The sequence below is a fragment of the Sinohyriopsis cumingii genome, chromosome 5 (assembly GCF_028554795.1).
Source record: "Sinohyriopsis cumingii isolate HCF-2022 chromosome 5, ASM2855479v2, whole genome shotgun sequence".
NCBI lineage: Eukaryota > Metazoa > Mollusca > Bivalvia > Unionida > Unionidae > Sinohyriopsis > Sinohyriopsis cumingii.
The window spans coordinates 135,490,875-135,517,134 of record NC_142965.1 but is presented as its reverse complement, the minus strand read 5'-3'; the positions used below and the strand labels follow the sequence as shown (position 1 = coordinate 135,517,134).

Below are 26,260 nucleotides of genomic sequence, written 5' to 3'. Positions count from 1 at the left end.
TAACTATGTTTACTACATTTGATATTGTCTCGAATAGAGTTCATTTCTGACTAATTTCTTTGTTGCCATAAACAACTAATAATAGAGACATTGCATATAATGCTGAACTAGTTCCTTACCTTGTTTCAGAAAAAGTGGCCATAATGGGAAACAATTTTTTTAAACATTATTCTTTCCCAGAGTAAGAACCATATATTTCAGTTAAGGCCATACTGGGAGTACGTCATAATTTTCAAGTAACAAACTTCCATTTGTATAGAAGTAATGTGTGGGCTTTAAACATTTCACACATTAAGTTGTGTTGTTGAGACCAGTGTGGGCTGAGATTTTATTTTTTTTTAAATTACTGGATTTGAAGTGATTATGTTCCCTGGAAATACTAGTGTTCTAAATTAATTCACGGACAAGGACATGTATCGAAATTCTTATAGAATTCAAGCTTGAAATAATATATTTTGTGATTCAACAAGAAACTGTTGACATGCCTGCACTTCGCAGGTTACAACATACTTCATCGTCTTCCATTTTGGATTTCATCGGAATTCGAACTCGGATTCATTCAGGACTTTATTATTACTAGGACTTCTACTTTTTAGTTCTAGGTAAATTTTTGGATTTGATTCTTAAAACCGTACGTTCTTTTTTCTCATTTTTCACTTTTTAATGTAGGGAAATAAATTATTTGTTACATTTTACAAAGCTTGCTGTTTTTACTCTTTTCTGTTGCGTTTCTGTCAGAGCCTAGACACGTACCATAATATACTACTGAAAAAGATCTTTTATGTAAATACTAATTCTTATGTGATATTAAATTTCACATTTGGAGGAGTGATGCTATATATAGTGGTCTTCTCGGAAAATTATCTCATGAAAATTATAGGCAGTACAATCGCAGATCATTCATCAGATCCTCCCCCTCTCACACATACCGCCCCCTCCCCCAAATGGATATTATCAGGAGTTGTAAGGAAGGAAAGTTTAGTTCACATGAAGCAGTTTTATCGTAAAGAAAGAATATATCAGTCATTACACCTCACTAGGATTAATCATGCATATTCAGATAATCATGTTTATTGTTATGAGCTACAGAATGATCAGAATGATTCAAATGCAATAGTATTTCGACATTTTGTCTACTACAGAGGCTAACATTTCCAGTGCGTATCGTTCCCAGAAAATTGATAGGCTATGGATAATAATCTTCAATTCAGTATAACAACACGATAATACTACATTTTAGGTTTGCTGATTTCTATCTTTTCTTCTTTAAATACAATAATGAATATAATTGTAGGCTGGGATTAACGACCAGAATCTGCAGATAACGCTAGAACCAGAAGCAGCGTCCATGCTTTTCCGCTTTCTACCGTTGGAGAAGACAGTCGAAGAAAACATAGCTTCATTTAAGCCTTTCTCAAGATACATGGTGCTAGATGCAGGTGGTTATTACTTATATCAAATTTGAGTATATTTAGTCAATATTTGTTGAAACTTTATTTCCTTATTTAATGAGCTGTTGGGGGTGTCCATTGTAGTCTATATTAGCCACAGCAATTACAATTTCAAACCCAAACAGGAAGCAAAGCATTTATAGAAAGGTATGTGATCAATATCATTCGGTGTTTCATCAAATCATCCACGGAAACTCATTCTTGGTGCGAGTAGACACAATTGACGAAACGTTGGTTTAGACAAACATCCCAGAGCAATCTCATGGCTGAATTTGTTTGTGTTCTCTACCTTCTCTACGGCATCTTCACCTTTATTTGAGCTCACTTGGCATTATGATGAAATGTGCTAATTGTCTGGTGTTTCATCAGGCGTGCGTCATCCACATTCAGATTTACGACTTATTCTCAACACCTTTTTGATCCGTTAACACTAATTTTGGTAGGAATGTTCTTTACTTTGGATCCGTTAACACAAATTTTGGTAGGAATGTTCTTTACTTTGGATCAGTTAACACTAATTTTGGTAGGAATGTTCTTTACTTTGGATCGGTTAACACTAATTTTGGTAGGAATGTTCTTTACTTTGGATCCGTTAACACTAATTTTGGTAGGAATGTTCTTTACTTTGGATCGGTTAACACTAATTTTGGTAGGAATGTTCTTTACTTTGAATCGGTTAACACTAATTTTGGTAGGAATGTTCTTTACTTTGTATCGGTTAACACTAATTTTGGTAGGAATGTTCTTTACTTTGAATCGGTTAACACTAATTTTGGTAGGAATGTTCTTTACTTTGGATCGGTTAACACTAATTTTGGTAGGAATGTTCTTTACTTTGGATCGGTTAACACTAATTTTGGTAGGAATGTTCTTTACTTTGAATCGGTTAACACTAATTTTGGTAGGAATGTTCTTTACTTTGGATCGGTTAACACTAATTTTGGTAGGAATGTTCTTTACTTTGGATCGGTTAACACTAATTTTGGTAGGAATGTTCTTTACTTTGAATCGGTTAACACTAATTTTGGTAGGAATGTTCTTTACTTTGGATCGGTTAACACTAATTTTGGTAGGAATGTTCTTTACTTTGAATCGGTTAACACTAATTTTGGTAGGAATGTTCTTTACTTTGGATCGGTTAACACTAATTTTGGTAGGAATGTTCTTTACTTTGAATCGGTTAGCTAAGTTTTATTAAACTTGGAAGGAATGATTTCGATGCTGTATCAAAATTGACTTTTGGGTTGACTATCTTATGATCAGTGTGCCTTCCGAAAAAAAAGAAACATTTGATATCAAAATTTCGACTAATTGTTTACTATGGCTAAATCAAATGCGATCAGACGTAGAATAAATCTTGCTACTACGTGATTTATCAAACTTTCATTCAACAGGTTTTTTTTATCCTAGAAACAATGCGGCAATTACTTCGAACACCTTTCAATAAGGGTGTCACCAAATTAAATTGATCTTGGGAGAAACATTTGGTGTGTGTGTGTGTGTGTGTGTGTGTGTGTGCGTGATTAGGATTTTTTAACGTAGCTTAACAATTTTTCAGTCATATCACTACGATGTCTGTAGTGTGGCAGTTTATAGTTATATCTAGCACTGGGGCACCCAGTTACGTTATCCTGACACCATATCGACCAGTCCTAACACTTACTTCTTAATGCTGAGCGCCTAGTGAGGCACGCTTTATTTCATTAGCAACGATGTTGCATATATATCAAACATTTCTAAAATATAATTTAAGTATTTGCATCCAAACAGTTGAACCAATTTTGACCAACCGTGTTAGCAGTTTTTTAAAAAAATATGTTCTATGAAAATTATGCTCCGTATGGTCTTACAAATGACAGAATCGTTTCCTAATCAAATGGATGGAAACCTCATTTTCAGCTTAATTATAGAATGGCTGAGTCACTTCCAATCCACTTGCTAACACATATTCATTCAACTATTTTTCGAATTGGCTACATTAGCCTTTGTCGTAACTTCCATAATAAACATGTGAAAAGATTTTTCACAACTTATTACTCAGAACACTCGGCCTATACAATATTAAGATATACTTTCACAAAGATTTGTTCAAAGTGGACCCTCTACCAACAGCGTGGCTGCCACAGTTGGTGGACAAATTAAGACTAATGCGTCCCTTCAAAGTAGGTCCCGCGTGTGTGTGTGTGTGTGTATATATATATATATATATATATATATATATATATATATATATATATATATATATATCGTTATCACTCGGGTTCTTATAATCTTAACATTTGTAACCTATAGGAAACGAAACCCAACAATTTAATTACAGTTCAATAAACAATTTATTGTTCACGAATACACGAGGAAATACAAAAGACACCTACATTGTAGTGAATAATATCCGAAAAATTCTAAATGCCATATCACAAATCCGAAGTCATGTAATGTTCCGAGTAAATTCCATAGTCTTGAATGTCCTGATGAACCACAAAGATTTTATCCTAAATGTCTTTAAATGAGTTCTCAGAAATCTTAAAATTCAAAATGTTAATGAGCACTTTGAAATTCAAGCGAATCATTTAAATGAATAATTCCATCAAAAGTATATCTGAACACAACTATAAGTTATTTCAGAAACTGATATAAAACATGAATGAATGATACTTTACAGAATCGCGATTACATACACCTATCACATGACCTACGACTCAATGGTAATTGTGCGAAAACGAATGGAAATTTTCACCAGCACTTAAAACATCAGGTACACAATACATACATATAGATAGATAGATAGATGGTAGATAGATAGATAGATGGTTAGATAGATAAGACCTGCGCGCATAAACAGAAATACAGATTTATACAATTTAGCCTTCTTTAACATATCAGAAAAATATACCTATGATACTACAATAATTAAAGTTATATAGGACGATATGTTATAAATGGCACAAAATATATACAAACGACAGTAATAACGTATTTTTATACACGTGCCTACTGGAATAAAAACGTATTTTTATACATGTGCCTATGCATCTGCAATCTGCAATCAAATTTTCCTTTGTTGTATGTAATGTGATAATGCTTTCCGGCTGCATCAAACTCCTTCTAAACAATCTCCGAGTTTTTGGTCACCATTATGTTAATGAGAGTATATGGGTTGTGATCAATAAATAAAGTCAATCTGAGAAGCAGCTAAATAAATATATACTTCAAAATGTTGTACAGCTAATATAAGAGTCAACAATTCCTTCGTGGATGTAAAATAACTTATCCTGTGCTTGTTTAACGTTTTAGAAAATAACATACTGGATGATCTTGCATCAACGGTTATTTTAATTAATTGGCAGAAATTTGGAACTGAAAGGACGTGTGAACCTTCAAATATGGCCTTTATTTTGTTTAAAGATTCTGGCAATTGATAGACAAATGAAACTTGGATTTATTACCCAACCAAATTGTCAGAAGCTAAGCAATTATAGAGAAATTTGAAAACATATTCCGAAAATATAGAGCGATACCTGAAAAATTTCAACAGTTGCTTTGTATTCATAGGTACTTGGGAATCAGAGATTACCACCACCTTAGTTTCAACCAGCTAATGTTTAACTTAGTCCACAATATATCCTCAGAATACAAACTCGGCAAAATTCACCTTTACCTTAATTAATCGTCTGGTTTGCGTCTTTGAGCCGATCAAAGAATTTCCGAATGGTTTCCAAGAGATCATTTCAGGTATCGTTGTAGATGATGGCGTCTTCGATGTACGCGTCGCAATTATCTAGAGTGGATGTACTATGTTGTTTTTTTTTAAGCGCTGCAGTGTTCCAGGAGAATATTTCATAATAAATCGCATCACCTTTTACTAATAAAGACCATCTAGAGTTGTACAAGACAAAAAATTTATTTTGCTCATTCCGTGAGTGATATGTGCCTGATTCTTGTTCAAACGTCAAATTTGGTGACATTGTTGCTTTTTCAATTTTGCCATTGCAATCATCTCGTCCTGGCATTCACAGTCAATCAGTTCTGATGACAAATTGTACCTTTGTATAGTCAATTAACATACTGAATGTGTTATATGGTTTCGGCACAAGAATACATGGCGAACTCTAGTAAGTTTTTACATGGCTCTGTAAAACATTCTCCACTTTTATATTGAATATTTTTTTTAATCATTCCTGCTTGAGAAGATTTATATTGTAAGATTAAAATTTCTCAGGTCTAGGATCTACAATTTCAACGTCATGATTGGTTCTGTTTGTGCGTATTCTAACATCAGGAAAAAATGCTCATATTCCCTTAAATAGCTGTCTTATTTCATACGTTTCTTCTTTTACAGATGTAAACGTTTCTAGCCCAGTTTGTTTAATATCTCTGAATTCCGATAATAAACCACAGTCCCTTTAGTCATATTGCATTTCATAGCTCTTGCATTAACATTATCGGTCAGCTAAATTGACTGAATCATTAATTGAATTATCTCCACCAAAATACTCAGTTAACACTTTTGTTTTTGTTTTCGCCCACACACCCCTTACCGTTTACTAATTATGCAATTAAGTTATTTACTTTAATTTCAATTGCAAAAGAATCCAATAATTAGCCCGAAGAGGTTAATTTAATTATGAGGAAGAAAGATATGACTCTATCACCAGACTGGAAACACTTTTCCTGTGTATTTATGTCATACCTTAATTTCATGTAGAATTCGTAGAGCGAAGATTAGTTCTTGCTAGTTTACAAGCATTGATAAATTATATTTGAAATCAGAGACATGGTCAAGAAGATTGATCTTGTAGTCTTTATTTGAAAAAAGCTTAGAATATTTTATGACATCAGTGATCCATGGTAATACTGTGCAGAAACTAGTTTAAAAGGACCAAGACCGAATGATTCGTGTACTGATCCCTGACAGCTAACAACAGCAAATGAACACTTTCTTCCCAACCCTTTAGTCTATTGAAACGGTATGACCGAAACGAGTTCTTCAAAGTTTGATGAAATCTTTCTAACGCCCCTTGACTTACAGGGCTTTATGTAGAAGATTTAAACTGAAGGATGCCTATTTCATGCATACCTTGTTGGACAATATCAGACCTAAAATTTTACCACTGTTCAGTCGAGGCATATTTGGAAAAGCCATCAGTTGCAACAACCAATTTATCAAAGCATTTAGTATGGTTCTAGTTGTCATAGGAAAAGCCTCTGTAAATCTTCTGGACGCACACAATTACTAGTTTTCTGACTTGGTCTTAAGTAGGAGACTGACACAGACTGCCATTATTCTAGTAATGGGTTTGTCAAGTGCAGGAATATGTTGCAGATGAGACTTAGGTATCTTCTGTTTGGGTGAAATGAAAATCTTTAAAATACCATAACAATGTCGATTTAAATTGTAAAGACAATTTTTAATATCTCTGAAACGCTCTTTTGAAACAATCGAATTCAGGTCAGGGACGAGGCCATAATTTATATTACGAATACAGGACTTTAACATGTTAACCAACAATTGAAGTAAATTCAGTAAGCACTGTATTTTTCTTGCATATTAAGTGAAAGTTCAAAAGACACTTATAGTATTTCGGATTAAATCCTAAATAATTGCAAATGTCTTATTACAAGTCGAAGAGTATATAATTTTTCAAACACATGTCACTTAAATCTCCTGATGTACCACACCTATGTAATCATAATGCCATTGAATGAGTCCTCTATAATTCCTTGGTTATGTTCTAGTTCAAAATGTTAATGGACACTTTGTAATTTGAATGAATAATTTAAAACAAATAAGTCCTCTTACATTATATCTGAATGCAGCTATAAATAAATCCAGATACTGATTTTCAAACAGGAATGAATATATATTACAAAGTCGCCTTAGTATGCACATTTGTCATTTGACTCGCTACACAATAGTATTTTCTGAATAAATTAATGGAAAATTCTACTCTGTCTTAAGCATGGTTAGGCTTTGAACCTAAATTGCATCAAACATCGTGTATATTACCTACAATGACAAACGTCAGGTATGCAAGCACCACAACCATAAATAACGAATACGGAAAAAGTCACGCATGCATACAAAATAAACTAAATATAAGTAACAATATACATATATAGTCTATTCAGATCAAACTCCTGTAAATAATAACACCTCTGATATCTTTCAACCAGCGACACAATAATTATTTATATATTTTCATTATCAATCAATGTATGCAATGTTGAACCACGTCATGCCCACGTTTGATTATTTGTTTGCTGTAGTGTTGTGTATCTGTCATGTCTGAAGACGATTATATTTGTCAAGCATTAATTTTTTCCGAACCCATTACACAAGTAATGACATGATGAACTAGTTAACAATAATGCCTCATTGTAAATAAGTAAATGAAGGCTTTTCAGTGACAATTATTAATGCATCTTCCATAGGTGTAACTGTAAATGGTGCAGTCTACGAGGCTTTGACCGATGGAAGACTGAAAGAACTTCACAAAATTTGTTGTAGAGCATGTGGAGAAACTCTAGTAGACGATACCTTCAGGCAATTCCTAATCAGTCTTTTTGGAAATCGAGTCGTCCAGCGCATCCAGTATGAGTACGAAGTGGACTATGATTGCATGTTTAAAGAATTCAAGATAAGCAGGAGATATGTTGCTCCTGACAATGAACATCAGGTTCAACTTCGCATGCCAATGTGTTGGATAGAAATCGTCAAAGATGAATATGGTAAAGATATTCGTACAATTATCAAGGAGAGCAAATATTGCAACGAAGTGTCCTGGAGATTAAACAGGCTTGTTTTAAATGCCCCATTAGTGAAACGTTTCTTATCTAATGCCATTCAAAGGATCGTATCCCATGTAAAGGAGATGACGGAAGGCAGTGATGCCAATGACATATCAAGCATTCTAATGTTTGGAGGGTTATCTGAATCTATGATGTTGAAAGATGCAATTCAATCAAGTTTTCCCAACATTAAAATCCTTATACCAGACAACTCCGTTTACACTGTCTTGCAAGGGGCCGTATTGCTTGGTCAGAACATTGCTGACCTTTCCAACGGACATCTCTAAAACTCAATATGCACGCGTGTGGCCCAAAGACACACACATATTATGTACATTTGTCATACATTAGAAATAATGCAAGTATTTCAAATTCCATGGCAAAGCTATTTAAATCATAGAAAAGGTAACCAAACATATACTCACTTCAAATATTTTAGTACATGCTGCATTTTCCTCTACGGCACGAGTCTAGGGTTAATGGGCACATACTAATATACAGTACAAAATATAAAGTTATCCATGATTGTTGGGATTTAAACGTTGGTTCCCTGAGGACATTTAGGTGTTCCGACCTAAAATGGTCTTAATCTAAGTAACAGAAAGAAACGAAACCAACAAGTTTGGTACAATTAACAAGTAATGTATTTCTTTACACAGAGAAACTTTATGAAGAAAATAAACTATTAATGACAAGGATGTTGATTACAAGATTCATTCCAGAACATTTTACGCATTGCAAATAAAGCTAGACCCTGAACCAAAATATCTCAAAGATTTCAAATATCAGGAAACAGATAACTCACACACATCACAAAAATCAGAAAGACACAAAACTGTAATGAATTATGAACAAAGATCAAGCACACAATTTAAACTAACTATACATTACTAACGATATATGATATATTATCTTAAAATAAAATCTACAATGAAACACAAACATCAGCTACGTAATATGTTGTTTACAAAATGATCAATGCAACCTCGACTCATGGACAAATATTAAACACACACTATAGACATACATAACCATATATATATATATATATATATATATATATATATATATATATATATATATATATAATGATGTCGATTTCTATGATTATCCTGGCCACTATTTTCGTTCGTTGGTACTCCTTTTCGGATATTCGTGTGTCTGTTAACTGCTTGACTTAAAATGGCAAATGAGTCAGTTACAAAACTACACAGAATTTATGATTCTATTATCGACGTTGATAAAATATGGTATTTATAAATCAATATTAATGATATTTTGTCCGCAGAAGGATATATCCATATGTATTTGATTTTTCCTCATACAGTGATACCGATTCAATTGATTTCATTTTCACTTAAATAATGATATTCAAAAATTATCAGCGGAGTATATTTTGTATATTAACGAACATAAAGATTTTTAGGTCATATCGCTCTTGTCGGCTGGTGAAGAAGCCAACAAGCATGGCGTGCCACTCCCAGTCTATCGAATGATCCCTCAGGATCCGTCTTATTCTCTGTGGACCCAGTATTCCCAAAGCGTTGGTAGCCTCACCACGAGGAAACCACCATGCTCCTGCGAGCCAACGTCACCACCGACACCAGCACACGTTTTATTTAACCCCACTGAGTATTACGACTCCGCATCCAAAATATCAGCTCTACCACCGAAATACGAGCTCTATATACAAACTCTGGTAAAAATATGTTGTCAATAGCCAGATACATATGCAATGACACACCTTAGGCATTGCACAATTGATGTTTCTTGTTACATATTAAAATAACTTTATCAGAAATAAATTAGGAGATTCTTCCCATAATAATGAAGTTCATACATGAACCTGTAATCGACAAGAATAATATCAAAGAATTATAAGAACTCGGACAATTTACATTAGTTTAGTACATGCAACATTTAAATTACTCCAATTCATCAGTTCAGTTACAAACCTGAAAACACACTACATTCTAACAGCATCCGTTATATGACGTTAGTTATGAATGACTGTATAATTTAGAATACTGAACATTAACCATATTGAACACTCTATAACATACCACGAATGGGGAAATATAATACAATTTCATATTTTACATATCTCTGCATCTGAAGAATTTCCCCCGCAAATTGTATTGGTGTATTGGTTCTGTTGGATATTGCCCGCTGTAAATAGTTTGCATCAAAGGGTTTTTGTTGACCAGGAAGCCATCTGTAAAATGGGACAGTTGTCTGACTTGGTTCTATAAGTACACTGGGTATGGTGCAATCCACGACGAGTAAGCTTAAAAGAACACTACTTATTAAAATTTTAAGAAAGGTTTACTATGCTTTTGTTTCTTTTGTAAGATTGCAAATGTCAAATAAAAAATTAATTTAAGATTGTGTCCGGTCTAAAAAGGCTGACAATTGCGTTTAAAGACCGTTAAACCTCAGATTGCGTCGACCGTTCTAAGAACAGAGCTTGTCGACGCGCAATGTGATGAATCAAAATGGTAATCCAATGTATCTTTCATGTATACCCACGCAGTTTGAGAAAAGTGGATAAAGCAAATTATTTACTGTGTAATGCGTGGGAGTCATTTCAAAGTGTTACCGATTGGAAGTGTATCCAAACATCTCTCTCTCTCTCTCTCTCTCTCTCTCTCTCTCTCTTATAATGAAATAATACAAGGAAGAAGCGTGCGTCTGTTTATCTATAGGGCAAACACATACTAATCGTAAGTGCGCTCATGGTGAAAGTTTAATATTAATAAGTACATCTGTATAAACGTTTCAGCATACATATGGATGATGTAAATCCCATATACCGCCAGCTTATCGATAACAAAGCATAAAAGACGATAGTTTGAACAGGTCGCAACTATTGACTCCTTTTCAAGAAATGAAGTGAATTTTATTGGAGCTAAGGAAACATGCTTGGAAAGAATCAGATGTTGTTTTCTAGGATAACATCGAAATTAAAATAAATCTGTAACAATAACCAGATTTTTCTCTTATTGCCTTATACTCAGGGGAAAATGTCATTTAGTTTTCGTAAGAGGGTTAGGGACTAGAATGTTTTACCGCCAGCATCACAAATTTCCAGTCTTCAAGTGGTTTGAGAAAATTCTCGCTCAGAGTTGTGGACAAAAAACTTTTTATATCCGTTACATTAGCTAAAAAGAATTAACATTCTTGCGGTAACAGAAAACTAATTCTGGTTTGAAAGAAAATTTACTTCTGCCAAAATAAGTGCCTGGTTCCTTTGCAAGTCCAAGTTCTCCAAAGATACAGCTATTGCGGAAAATATAATACTCTTGTAAAGTTTCTTGCACTTCATAAGTTCATGCAAGATAGATGATAAATTAATGATGCATGATATTTGTCCTTGTCATCTCACACTTTCTATGAAGCTCATAGCAGTTGAAACACTCATAATATATTTCACAAATATATTGATGCGAAAAAAATTGTAGAAACCATCATATGTGTTATATTGTACTGATTGATAATTACTTTCGAAACAAATTCTTCAGAAAAACAGCGTTTCAGTATGCATTTCCCTTGTATGCATTATTAACGATGCTACTAGCTGCATGCATATAAAGTTGATGAGACTTTCACTATAAAAGTTGGATATGAGTACACATTCAAATCACCCAAAGGTTCATATCAATGTCACATGGGTTGTTGGTTAAAGCATATGCAATAACCCTCCCAAAGTGTACAGTTAATTATGAAGATGACAGCAAAATAATGATATGCGACAAAACCTCCAGTCATTAGGCAATACGAGCACATAATAAGCCCATGTGTCATTTTCCTTACCAACTGCCTTGACCTTAGAGCTACAAACCGGTCCGCTGCATGATAAGGAGAGAAGATACAAAAATGTTCCTCAAAATATATTCAGCGGTAAAACATCGACAACCTAGATAAAGAAACAAGTGAGTGCCTTCCCCTTGTTGTAACCTTATCCTTGTAGGCAGGAGGTATGGCTATGAATACATGAGATGCTACCAAGTACAGATATATAGCAGACAAACGTTGCATGTAAATACCTTCATTGGTTTAAATGTTACACCTGTGCATGGAAAGAGATCACTGATTTTATATATTCCATATCAGTAACCTTAATCTTGAGATTGAAGTTATGGCTCTAATTAGGATCTATAAATGGTTAAAGTGACATTGCTATATCTTATAGTTTTAAAGGTGTCTTCCAGAAAATATAAACAATTAAAGAATTACATGTTTCCGCGCTTTTATGTGATTTTAATGGCCTGAAGACCTGTATATGCTATGTGATTCACTGTTTAGCCACGATGTAAACATGGAAAGTACATATCGCAAGTGGTCATATAATTATTGGCTGGACAAGCAAATGTCAATAGAAGGCTGGATGGATCTAATGTTAACATAATTTTCCAAACGTGAGGTGGGTGTGAAAATGAAATTAAATGTTGTAACATATGTTAGCATGATATCTTGTTTTCGCATTTTTTCAAGGACCTGTCTTATAATCTTACATTTCATTTAATTTTTTATTACTCAATTCAACATTTTGCATTAAAATAGCTTCCAAATGAAACTTCAAAATTACAACTTTTCGTCTTTTTTATGGTGATACATCGATTTGTAACTTGTCGCGTGCACTAAAGTTTCATGTTCATCTCACCAGTTAGCGTGTACAAAGGTACAATTATATTTCAGTTTTTAAATTCATGTTATGTTGTATCTACATTTTTCGATCTGACACACATGCCTTATCACATGCGCCTAATTTCATGTATTTTGATAAACGTATGAACGTTTTAATTAAATGAAAATGATGTCTACTCTATCTAACGTTATACATTTGAGCGATTTCGCTTCAATGAGTATGTTCGCTTTCGGAAATTAAGCTTGGGTTTGCCACTCGAAATGACAAACAAGCAAATAAAGATTGGTTTGGAAAGGAACATCATCGATAACTCTAATAATTATATGCTTAACATAATGCTAGTTTATGTATTGAGTTTGTTTGAACACAACAAAAGAATAGAATAATTGGCTACAACTTTTGGTATGGTGTGTGTCCTCCAAGCAACAGATCAAAATCATAAAAATAGCAGATTCAATTTCTGGTTAGAATCGTCACATCTTCAGTGTTTTTTTTACTGAACGTTTTCCGACGAATCCGGATAGTTTCTTACATCGTGCATGTTATCAGGTTCATAGCTATATTTTAACAGCTTCTGTTTATTGGTTGCAATAAATTCCATTATTTTTGCATACTCATTATAATCAACATCATCCAGCGTGTCGTGAAAACGTTTTATTACACGGTGTTTGTGATCCGGTGAGGAATCTCATTTAAAGGGAAAAGTTCACAAATACATAATTGATAATACTTGTTGATCTAAAATCTTCCTTGTGCACGTACTTTACCAGAGACTGTCTTTCAGATTCCTTTACGTTTACTGTATATGAAATACTGTTTAAATACTATTTGTTTTGTAAAAAGTTGTCTATTTTATCACATTGACAGGCACGAGGCTCCAATCTACCCAAATAATATTAACGATTGATTTCTTTAATTAAGCATTCCGCCCGCTTGTGTGAGTACTCCCACGATCACATCTGTTAACGCCTGACACCTGCGTGTTCGAAAATTGTTAGCGGATCATGCTAGCAAATATATACATCCACCCGTAACGCCAAACTCTTAGGGGTTCCGGGTGACTAACTGGGCTAAAAATCTAGCTCCTACTTATCACTACAATTTCATCTCTATCCGCGTTGGTTCTAGTCTAGGGTTCGGGCCAATGTGGTTATGTTAGAATTCTTGAGTCGTTGGTTCGTTCCGTGGTTGTCCCGGGTCGTTACTCTATGAGTTATACTGGCAGCCATATTGTGCTGACAATGGCGTTAAACCAACAACAACATCTGTTTTTTCACAATCTGCTTGATGGGATGTTTCAAATTATGTATGTATATATGAGAAGGACTCGTAAGCTGTGTGCATTCTTAGAAATTCTTCCACATGTATGTGCTGTTCGGCGTCTTTTCAAGCCAGGTTTTGAAATTGGCATACCTTTCATGTCCAACGCTTTCACTAACGACTCAGTTAGTTAGATGATGTATGTTGATTTTTGTCCATTAAAATAACCAATATATTCTTCACTGGTAGCTGATTTTCTTTAGAGAAGTTCCAAAAAGTTTGGTTCACTTTTGACAATAATCCGATCCATGTAGGATGATATTTTTTCTAAATTTATCTATGTAAATATGTGCCATATAACAATTTTAGTCCTGAATTAGCTATTAGTCCTTGTTATTTTCTAATGCAAACAAATAACCTCACATAGAAAACATCATAAAATGTACATTAACATTCCAAATATGAGTGATGTGTTGTGTTTGTATATTTCAATATATACAAAGACGCAAAGAGGAATAAATTAAGGCACTCCTCTCCATTTAAATTTATCAAAATTTAAATGTTTCTATTTCGGTATGTTATTGAAAAAAGTTTATTCAATATGGTGAACGTTTTTGTGGTTCATTATAAAGCGTTTTCATCCGTTATCAGTTTTGTCATTGGAAATTGTTTTCTTGGTTACGTTCATCAAATTATACCAACGATTTTTTTTTTTTGCAATAAAGTGTGATCAGATTATTCAAGCAGATAGATATTGCTTTAACAGAACAAAATATCTAATTATGCATACATATATAGAGAGAATGAGATATATATAGTTACCTATCAAGGTATGTATACGTGTGTGTGTGAGAGAGAGAGAGAGAGAGAAATGAAAAATATTTCCTGATCTCATTTTCTTATCATCTCCCTTGTTGCTTTGAGAGTTATTGCGCCTTACTGCTGCTTGACAATTCGGGCATTCACTACTTCTCGGTCATAACAAACCATGCATCAATTTATGTCGATAACTGCCCTTGGATAATATTGGGACTACTTCTATTATTTAATAAAGGAAGATTAACCAAGTAGTTGCGAATGCATCAATTTAGTTCATCTTTCACAGCTTCTCTGTAAATTCTACGGTCAATACCGATGTGATCAAAATAGGTTGCAGATTCTATTTTTTGTGAGGAAATATCTGGTAAATAAAATGTATCATTTTGCTGCAAATTACTATTCTTCTGAGGAACCTTTTTTGTCTCGCCGAAATAGCCGAGCATGAGGATATGGCAGTGCCTTTAGAATGGGCATATATTTCATGGAAGTAAATTATAGGAAGGAACCTGATCGTGTTACATGTCATTGTAATATCATTAGTTTTAATCAAAGCGATAAAACATCAACTTGACAAACATAAAACACAAGAAATACGCGCCCATGCATACATACACAAACTATATATATGGCACAACTATGCATACATTATGCCGGTATGTTAACATATATTTTATCTAGCAATTCACTCAACTTGTATGTATTAACATTTTTGAGATATTTCCTACGTTTCCTGCCCACTTTCCAATTTTCTTATTGTTATGTATAATAAAAGTATGAAGTGGTTTGATTAGTTTCTGTCATAAGTTTTGTGTTGTTTTGCTGGTTGCCATGGAAACTGTGTTAAGGAAACGACCACAAATAAATCCTAGTAACCAATGATGCATACATCAGCATTATAAATTATAACGTCATTTAACTTGCAAGTCATAAAGATCTGTTCTGTTGCAAAACAGGCAGTCATTGATAAAATCATAAACATTACTTTTAAAACATTGCTTAATGTTGTTGGCTGACATGTACACATTCTTCCTTAATGTTGTGAAACCACACACCTACATATTCACAGACTCACACTAAGTTAAGATCGAAACCGTGGTTTAAAACTGGGTTGAGTAATGTAGATTTATTTCGTCTTCCTTGTCCAAAACGTGTCTTAGCCTGTCAGGTTTAAAGTGGACGTCATAAAGATACCTATTTATTGATTTCATGAGTCGCCATTAATCTGTCACTAAATAATTTCGTCTAGTATTGTAGGCCTATGCAAACCGCAAATCGTTTCTGCCCTAATAAATGTTGTCGCACAAGAATATAAGACTTAAAAGAAACATTATCTTTATCCTAAGTTTTCTTTGTATTTTAATTTTGAATGCATAGTGTCACTATAATTTATAATGCTATAATTTGTATCTCAAAAGAGGCTTATTGTTTTAAACAGTCAAACATATTTGTGTTTAATATATTATTATATCTAACTGAAAAAGAAAAGTACTCTATATAGCTCGACCGTGATTTATATACTAGTTTCAGATATTTCGTTGTTTTCTTTTTACATAAAACAGCAAATTTAGAGGGATTGGAGTAAAGAATCAAATATTGTTAAAGGATTTGTATCGGAATAATATGATGACATTTAACAACACAATGTAATACAATTTAGTATACCTTTTAACTGGAAAGTCTATAGATTACTCTTAGATATGACCTTGATATGACTTTTGGATATTACCTTACCAGAAGATGATTTCAAGTATTACATACTTAAATTCATGACCCATTAATTTTGACACGTTTTAAACAAATGTCAAGTTCACTCTTAAAATCAGATTAGCGTGTAGATGTTCCTGGAGAAAGAACATTTGATTATACATCAAGCCTGGTTTGACAATACATCATTTGATTAACGGGTAGCACATAAGGTTACTGGCGTATAGTAGTAAACACAAATGCGAGTATGAAATTAGAAATATTGCGTTGGGAAGCTAACAGATCAAAGTTCCGTTCCATCCTAGCATTTCTTGGAAAGAGTATTAAGGACTCACCACTTTTTCCATCTATCCATCCATCCATACATCAAAAGAGAGAGAGAGAGAGAGTTGAACTTAGCGGAAACTTACATGAACACGGTGAGTGAATCGTGTAATGCAAATCTTAATGATGAAATCCTTCAAGACCCCAGTTTGTCAGGGGTTACAAAACCTGTTTGTCTAAACAGTCTACCCGTGGATTACATGGTGTATCATAGTCATCAACATCCCGGAGAAATACCTGCCAGTTACCTCATTTTACAGCTTACCCAAGCTCGATTACAAATATACAACATTTTCATGATGTACCTTCCTAACACCAACATCATTTCCGACGTCTTGTTGGTTTAACAGGATTCATTTGGCAAGAACGGTTTGTTTTCTTTCACATCCAACAAATATTTGATAAACTGCTTTTATTTCATATGCATACTGTTTGTTTCACCGTGATGTATTTTATGTACATGATACGGGGAATTCTTGCAAGGGTACACACTTCCTAATTTGTGTAAATCTCAAAAATGCGCAGCCTTCAATAACCTTATTACACTGTAAATGTTGCAGTCGTAATGCTGTGTTATTTGCATTAATAATAAACTCGTCCAAATTATTGAAAAATGCCATTTGTCTTAAAGCAGATGTCGGCATCCTAAGGAACGCCAAAGTCGTTGGAAAGGCACGCAATACTAGTCGCAGATTCATGTTGTATGTCCCATACTCTTTGGAAAGGCATGCAATATGAGTTGCCGTTTTGTATTGTTTGTACCAAAACTGATACTTAAATTAAACGGATGAATATAATTTGGTACGTAATATCAATACAACGGCAGTTCCCAAAATTTGTCAGTACCTATCATAGAGCATGCAGATGTCCGAGACAAACTGCTACCGAGCGGATTTCATACGATACATCAAAATATATAATTGACGACTGTGTAGATGTTCTTCCATGTTTTTCAGGAGACCGCAACTCTGGATATGCGTCAGCATTTAAGGCATTAATGCTCCACAAAACAACTGTATATCCTCTTGGCACATTTCGTTCATGATTGGCAAATGTTGATTCAGATAATAATCCTAAAATAACGACATATCTCTCAAAACAATTGGTCAATCTAGCCAAATTTGCACTGTCATTTTATTATTAATCGGTAACTGCTGGTATGCTTTTAAATCCAATTTTAATTCAGGTTTACGACCTTTTCGGGATACATCACAGGGTGAAGAAGCCTCTTTCAATTATTCAGACTGTCTTCTGTTTTCTAATACTTACTAACTTTAACTTCCCTTTCCTACCACCAAATGTCTGACCCGTTTGTAAATTGTGGCACATACATTAAAAGCTCACCAGCCAGTGTCATCTATTCTCTCTTGTTAGGAGCATTTGCATAGCCGAAAAGCTTAACTATTCTTTGATAGAGACAATATCATCTACATTATGGTCATAACGTTTGTTATATTTCTTCATTATCCTTTCACTGAGCTTATCCAAAATAACAGCGAATGTTAACTACTATAATAGTTTTGATTGCTAAATAATTCTTGCCAAAACATCTTCGTGGCATACACATCACCAGTCCTTGGAATATGTAATTGTAAGTCGTAACTCATTGGTTGATATTGCACATTATAATGTCTGGAGTTGAGTCTCAAATATATAAAACAAATTACGCAGAAAGACATTTCGGGCATGCAAAACATTTCTTGTGATATTCGAAACGACATAATATAGATTCTGAACATTATATTTATCTGACCTTTTAGTACCATAGTGTATCCCTGTGTGTTCAAAATCCATCTCTCTCTCTCTCTCTCTCTCTCTCTCTCTCTCTCTCTCTCTCTCTCTCTCTCTCGCAGTGTATGAATATGTGTGAAAGGTGGTTCCAGAAAATTAACAACTTTGGTCTGCTACCTCCCCAACTCAAAATGTTCAGTTTCATACCGGTTTGTATGTGTCCTAGCATATGGAAATCACGTGTGATTAAGTCAGTATGCTAATAAATCAAACAATGGCTCATTTTCCCTACATACATTATATGTGATTTCATGTTCGATATTGAAGAAGCTAAATTACAATATACACCTGACTAGATCAACAAGTTGAGTTACAGCGAGCTTAATATCGACGACCGTTGGATTTCCAAAGAAATTATCCATGGTTCCATTTATGTTTCTAGGAAACATTTTAAAAGCTCTAACATGAAGATTATATTCAGATCTGAATGTGGTCAGTCCATGATTGGTTGTCATTAATGAGGTCATCATCGGGATGTTGCTAATGTCCACGTATTTTATTTCGTTGCAGCGTCATCGTTAGATTATGGTTCTCTTAAATTAGCAATGTTGTTGCATGTTGAGATCGCCAGTCTTTATAAACGCATATGCTGATCTCAGCAACGTTACACTCGACACTGTCTGTGATCATGTGTAATGTTATGTATATTTGATTTAATTATGCCTGATTTAATACATATTTATTTCAATTTCATTGCTTGTTTCTCAGTTTTAATTTCTGTTCATTACATGCTATTGTAATGTAAATGTATTCATCAAAGCTGATACCTTTTTCAGAAAATAGTTTGACCTTAACTGTTCGTTTTGTAAACACCAGGTGTTGATTTAGATCCTCACTTGATTAAAAGTTAGTAGCAACCACGCAAATGAGCTCTATTTTCATGTTAAAGTGATTGATTGTTGTCGAGGTTATGATGGGTCTACTTCTTTAACATATAAACAGTTTGTTTTTACTTTTTTTCCTTGAATAAAATGATTGGGCCACACTGGGTGTACGAGATCTTTAACACGTTCATAATTTCGACCCTCTTTTGCGTTTTAGAATACCATATAACCTTGATCTGAAGAGATATTTTCAGTAGTAGCTGGGTTTTGTCTTTACTATGGAAGGTGTATGTTGTGCTGTTTGAATTTATTTCAACTTACTTGGATTCAAAAGGATTAATATTTATGCCTGGGAAATACGTGTGTTCATGTGAAATTCTTGAACAAAGACAGCTCTTTTTGAAAACATTTATTCAGATTTGCAGATCTAATTGATTACTAACTGTAGTAGTCGTCGGTAACTTCATCCATCAGCTCCCGACAGACGCTACTGTCTATGATGAGAACTGTTACCGGCTTCTCTTCCACCAATCAGAATTTGTACTCGATCATCAGCGACGATGGTATTGGGACAATGTTGATACTGAATCACCAGTGATTGAGCCATCACATTACCACCTTGTTTTTTTTCACCGCGCTTGCGAGTGGCAAGGCCACTTCTGGTTGTTTCTTCTTCCTCTGCACTAGGCTGTCCAAATTGTGATATTTTTTGGCGTTAATATTTCTCCAAGTAATGGGGATTCTCTATCTTCTTTGGCATTTGCCTCAAATTATTTAAATATGAGTTTAAATTCACCATTAATTTGTTTTATACCATGGTAATCTCGAAACACAAATCGAGTCAAGTTTATTTGGGGGTGACATCAGCAGTCTCTGGATATATTAGAATTTGATACCCTGCTTCAGCAACCGCTAAAAGGTTTTCTCGAAGTATTTTACGACCTTCTTCCGTAATTTTGCAGGTAATTTTTCGACAGTTTCTGGTTCTGATTGAAGAAGGTCACCTATATCACCAATCTCAGCACGGACGTGATCGTTACCCTCTATTGCTTGCTGTATGTTTCCCTATAACTGTGGTTGAGCAACAACTACTTCAGCTGGAAGCTGTCGGAGAATCAGTTTTGTATAGTTCTTTCTGCTATATTTTCGGTTGAGTGAGCAATTTGTTCCAACAACGGAAGAAGATCGTTAGATGCTTTTGTGACTGGTTTAATAAGTGTTATGTACCGTCTGTAGATTCCACAAGAGCATCCTAACGTTGTTGTAGCTGTCGCATGACAGAATCACGGACTGAAAGATGCTGCTTAATTGCATCAAGTCGTTGTCGAGCAAAGTTTGCCGTAGGAGATTCCATAGTAAACGCCGAATCACTCAATCATATTATAACAAGCACCATTTAAGTACAGACACTGTCAGCAGATATACAAGATTTTAATACAGTATTACAGTAATGTAACGTACATTTTTAACTACAAAGAAGCACGGAAATTGCCGGAATCTCGAATCTTTTCACAGTTAACCATTCCCGCTATCACGTGTCAAGATGCTAAAACTACCTATGCGCTATTAATAACATGCAGGGTTTCCCCACATGAGGTCATGTGGCTGACTGCACTAAATACATATGTTCTATTTATAACTCACCAGGATTTGCTAGGTAAAACTCGATAATTATACACTCGTTATAGAAAATTTGTACCTGTTACATTAAACGTAACTTTTAAAATACCAGAGTACTTGATAAACCAATTATACAATCTACATGCTTGTATATCTTTAATGTCTGTCTCTTTGATAAAGTTATTTATTTAATTTCAGCTGTAGATCTGTAAGAGTCCGATGGCCGAGTGATTAACAAATTTTCGATCCAACAGTGGAAGCTACTTCATGGGTTCCAGTCCAAAAACGCAATAGACATATTGTCAGCGTTAGCGACATACGCTATACTAGTCGAAAAAACACGAAATATCGTTAAATGGGTAATTTTAAACTTATAAAAATAAAACTAACCCAGGTGCACTTACCAATAAGGGTGTTAATTCTAAAGTACCCAGGGTTCACTTAGGGCGGTGTGTGTGTGTGTACTTGATTACAAATTAAAAACATTCTGAATCTCTATAATTTCGCACTTAGCAATCCAACAATGCAATGGAAAAAGAAATATACAACAAACACCCAAGATTATAGATGTTCAACGTCATTCAAGCTGGGTTCATTTTACTATTTCTTTGTTTGTTTTTTTTTTTTTTTTTTTTTGTTTCCTGTCTCTTGTTCATAAAAGCTGCTCATTCCATAATGGAGGTTTTATTGGGTATTCTTGGCCGCCATTTTTTTATCGGTCCTAACCCTCGCCACCCCCCAAAAAAGATCGGTAGCGTACTCTCATACAATCTCGGATTGGCCTTCGGATACTTTAATGAGTCAAGCTACCTGGCTAAAGCAACATTTGTTATCCCCCATTTTGCAACACAGGGCCTTGATTAGGGGCTTCCCCCAAAAAACAAAAACAAAATTCGGTCATCACTTTTTTTCGGTCGGCCCCACCCCTCTCGCTGCTCATTTATTCCACCATGCTAAACTTATTGTATCTACCTTGTGCGAAACTGATGATCATGGCAGCCATAATCGTACCCCACTTAAGGAAATGTATTTTGGCAAACAAAAAACAAAAGACGAAGCAAATAATTTTGATACCACTGTTCGATCTCACAGACATAATGAAATATTAATATAAAAGAGTTCTTTCTAAAGGTTTTATTATGCTCATATTTCGATAGAAAATTTAAGAAGCGGATATGACATAGGTGAGTTAACATGCTTCATTTAAACTCAGATATGACATTTTCATATGTTTATGAAAAAACTATGACATAACTGATGTCACGATAATGTAAACCAAAGGTTCACAATAAGTACAAACTTGGTGATATAACCTACTGTGCATTTTAATTTAAATTGTAAATACATTTTCTACTTTTTATGATACATTTTCAATCGTATCTAATTGTTATGGGTTGGTCAGTATCCGAGATGTATTCGGTGTTTCTATATATCTTTGTTTATGACAAAAGCGTTACATAATTTTGCAAATGAAGTTTGACTCTTTACGGGATTGATATGGTGGACTTTAAGAAGGATCTCTCTTCTTAATCGCTCATTGCACAAGAATGTGTTTGACACTGACGAAACCCTGATATACACCTCGGTTTGTTTAGAGTTGAATTTAATCCATAAAAAGAATAGTATGTTGATGGAATGAAATATTTGCAAAATTCATGTCACTATTTATGACAACATGATATATTCGACATGTATGTATATATACGTAAAGAAAGCAGATTCCCTCCCTTTGTTGGTGCTTTTGCTTGCTAAATAGTGTAAGACATACTCAAAGTTTTACTATCCGGACCAAATTCCTCTGTTTTATGCTTGTCGAGGAAATATCACATACCAGGTGTTATATTGAACGTGTTTTAAAACTGACAAGTACGACAATGGTGGCAAATGTTTACAAAAGTCAAACATTTTAGTCATACATATTTCAAATGCATTTGGACATATATTTCAGGAGAAACTGCATCAAGAACACTAATTATTAACTGATCCATCGTACCAGTCTCAAAGGATGATGCACCGAATACTTGTAAATCGAGCTTTGGATATAGTGACAGCGCGGAGTTTTTTTACAATGCGGGTGGGGTTGTTTTTCTTTTATTGTATATAAGTGATTCAAATTCAAATTCAAAATAGATTATCTATTTTGAAAATTCATGATTTACTTGTCTAAGGCAGGCTAAAATTATCTTGAGGCTACAAAAATGCAAAAACTGATGATTGAGGTATCTTGCATTGGTACACCGCTTTATAAACGTTTATCTAAAATAAACGTGTCGCTAAGGTCGTGCTTTCATTTGCTCAGAACTATTTCGCTAACTTCAGTCAATAAGTAAATGAGTGGAATTATGGGTCATATAGTCCACAGACAGGTTTTCTCAAACGTGAACGTTTATATCTACGGGAAATGAATTAGTGGTCTGATCCACACATGTATATTCCAATGTTTATACATTTTGCTGCTAAAGACAAGTCTTGACAACACTTTAGATGCAATTCTTGAATTATACAACGTAATTCAAACTCTTCTTCAATTGTTAACCTTGAGGTCTCATTAAACACCGCTTATTAATCATTCAATGCCCAATCAGTAGAACCACAGGAAAGGTACACAGAAATAGTTAACTTTATCAACGGTCGACGGCTTTATATTTATCAACGTCTTTTTCTTAAGAGAAACGTGGCTAAACAAAAAGGCGATAAGCCGAAGGGTGTGTAACTAACACCTCCAGTACTCCATCACGTCGTTGCCACGCCACTCACACTGAGATGGAATTGCTATCATCTCAAATAACTCCATAATTCACCGCTTTTGATACACTACAACTTTCAATTTGAAACAACCATTTCTTGACCATAACGATCTAAATAACTTAATCCCTGTTCCAAACCTCTCTCTGATGTTAAACATTTTACCAAACGTTGTTCAATTCATACTTGTATCTCATCTGACTTCAAATAGTCTTTTTAGCAATATAGTCTGAATATTGACATCGCCATAAAACTGAACTTGCTTTTCTGAAGGTAGTTAATGGCTTTAGTTCTCATTTGGATACTGGAAAGATTACAGTCCTCACCTTCCTTGACTTTTCTGGCATTTACTCAATAAACCATGATATCTTATCTCACCGTCTCCAGCAAATATTTGGTATCCACGACATAGGCTTATGGTTCAAGTTATTTTAGTCAACAGGACATACAATGTGTCCGTAAACTGAAAACATTGTAGCCCAGTTGATTTTTGTTTTGGTGTTCTATAAGGCTCTATTCTCTTGTAAGGATACGATATTTCTTTAGAACACGCCTTCTTTGCAGATGATACTATTACAAATCAAATTGAAACTCACAATGCATCATTCATTCACTAAACATATTACAGTTTGATCTAAACAATTAACAATGCTGTAAAATTGTCTTTTTTTTAAAAAAAAAGAGTTAACAATAATGCAGTTGTTCGTATTTGGCAATGATAATAGTGTTGTTCAAGTCTGTACTTAAGGAGCTTAAATCATTTTTTGCCTCATATTGTTTTGTCGTTTTGTTGGAAATGTAACCGTTCAAACTGCGATTACAAAGGATTATATTCTATCTCATCTTTTCTTTACCATAAAAATTGTAAACCTTATCAGGAGATATATATTGCTCTTAACTTCTGCATAGTCAGTTCCAGTGCATCTAAAATACTTGGGTTTTAGTGTTTTGGACTATCTTTTTGTGTAGATCTGATAATCTATATCAATTTCTTCCCTCAACGTTTTAATATCTGATACAGTATTGTCACACAATTATTCAAATATTTGAGTATGAACACCTTGGTGTGCATAACTAATATTATCATCATTACTGTAACGGTTTAAACGTTTGATACCGTGTTTAATCCATTTCCTCAGTTTTGTCTTAATGATTTAAGGAAAACATACATTACATGTCCTCTCAAAAATAATTATGCTATTAATCTGACACTTAAGACATATCTTAAAGGCAAGTGTGTAAGAAAATCAAATTGATATCTTCATTTTTTATGAGTACACTTAATTTTGAGCGCGGTAGGACTCTATAGCTATTTAAAATAGCCATTAGCAATCTATGAACAAGATCCCATTAGCAAAATGTTTTCAGCAGGCATAGTCTCTAATAAATACTAAGTCATTTTGGGTAATTGGGTAATTATTGATGATATGGATTTGTTTGTGATCAATGTATAAACTTTAGGTTCCAAAATCATACCATAAATGTGTATTCCCAGTCTACACATATCAGTCAGCAAATCCTGGAGATATTTTTGTTTCAAAAGTAAATCAGTTTGCTTCTGCACATCGTTGTGCAATAATAATGTTGATTTGTGTAATGATGAATATGCGCCTGTGTATTTAGTTTGGCATGCGGCACACATTCATTTACTTTGTTTATTGTAGTGTATTTTGTTTATATATTAAAGCCTTTGGTAGAACAAAAAAATGATCACATAATAAAAAGGTTACTGCATTTCTATGGGAAAATATGAACTCGTTTTGTCGGAAGGATATACTGCGCTCCCAAGGTCGTGCAGTATTCCATCCAAAACTCGTTCATAATTACCCATACAAATGCAGTAACCTATATATATATATATATATATATATATATATATATATATATATATATATATATATATATATATATATATATATATATATATATATATATATAGTTCGAACTAATGATGAGAAATGTTCCTGTAAGTGTACCTCAATAAATGTGGATAAAATAGAGCTTCATTTATACTTTGGATTGATATTTTCTCAAATTGCTTCCCGATAATGCGTCGCCATTATTCCTGTCATATGCAGATTTATTATAGTAACGCATTCAAGATAATATCTCAACCTGGTCTTAGATTATTGTTGTTACATATTCTGCCAATCGACCCTATGTTTGTTGTTGTTATTGTAGTGGTTGTTGATGATGATGTAGTAGTGGTATGAATTAATAAGAGACATACGTATGCATAGACATTCTCCTTTAATAAGCACCACATTACTTGCACCACCTACATA

At 34.1% G+C, this 26,260-nt stretch overlaps 2 protein-coding genes and 1 long non-coding RNA gene across 3 annotated transcripts in view; 1 reads left to right on the top strand and 2 right to left on the bottom strand.

Annotated features, from left to right (window-relative positions):
• Positions 1 to 9,251, top strand: part of LOC149800300 (heat shock 70 kDa protein 12B-like) — a 66,754-nt gene extending 57,503 nt beyond the window's left edge. Inside the window, exons 6-7 of the mRNA XM_089957212.1 lie at positions 1,295 to 1,439; positions 7,884 to 9,251. Coding sequence (XP_089813338.1) covers positions 1,295 to 1,439; positions 7,884 to 8,527 — 789 coding nt within the window. The 3' untranslated portion in view covers positions 8,528 to 9,251. The remainder of the gene's footprint in view (positions 1 to 1,294; positions 1,440 to 7,883) is intronic.
• LOC149800295 (uncharacterized) overlaps positions 1 to 26,260 on the bottom strand; it is a 288,953-nt gene that overhangs the window by 132,743 nt on the left and 129,950 nt on the right. The gene's annotated exons all lie outside the window — the stretch shown is intronic.
• The window catches only part of LOC149800297 (uncharacterized), a 177,324-nt gene that overhangs the window by 64,639 nt on the left and 86,425 nt on the right, over positions 1 to 26,260 (bottom strand). The window lies entirely within an intron of this gene.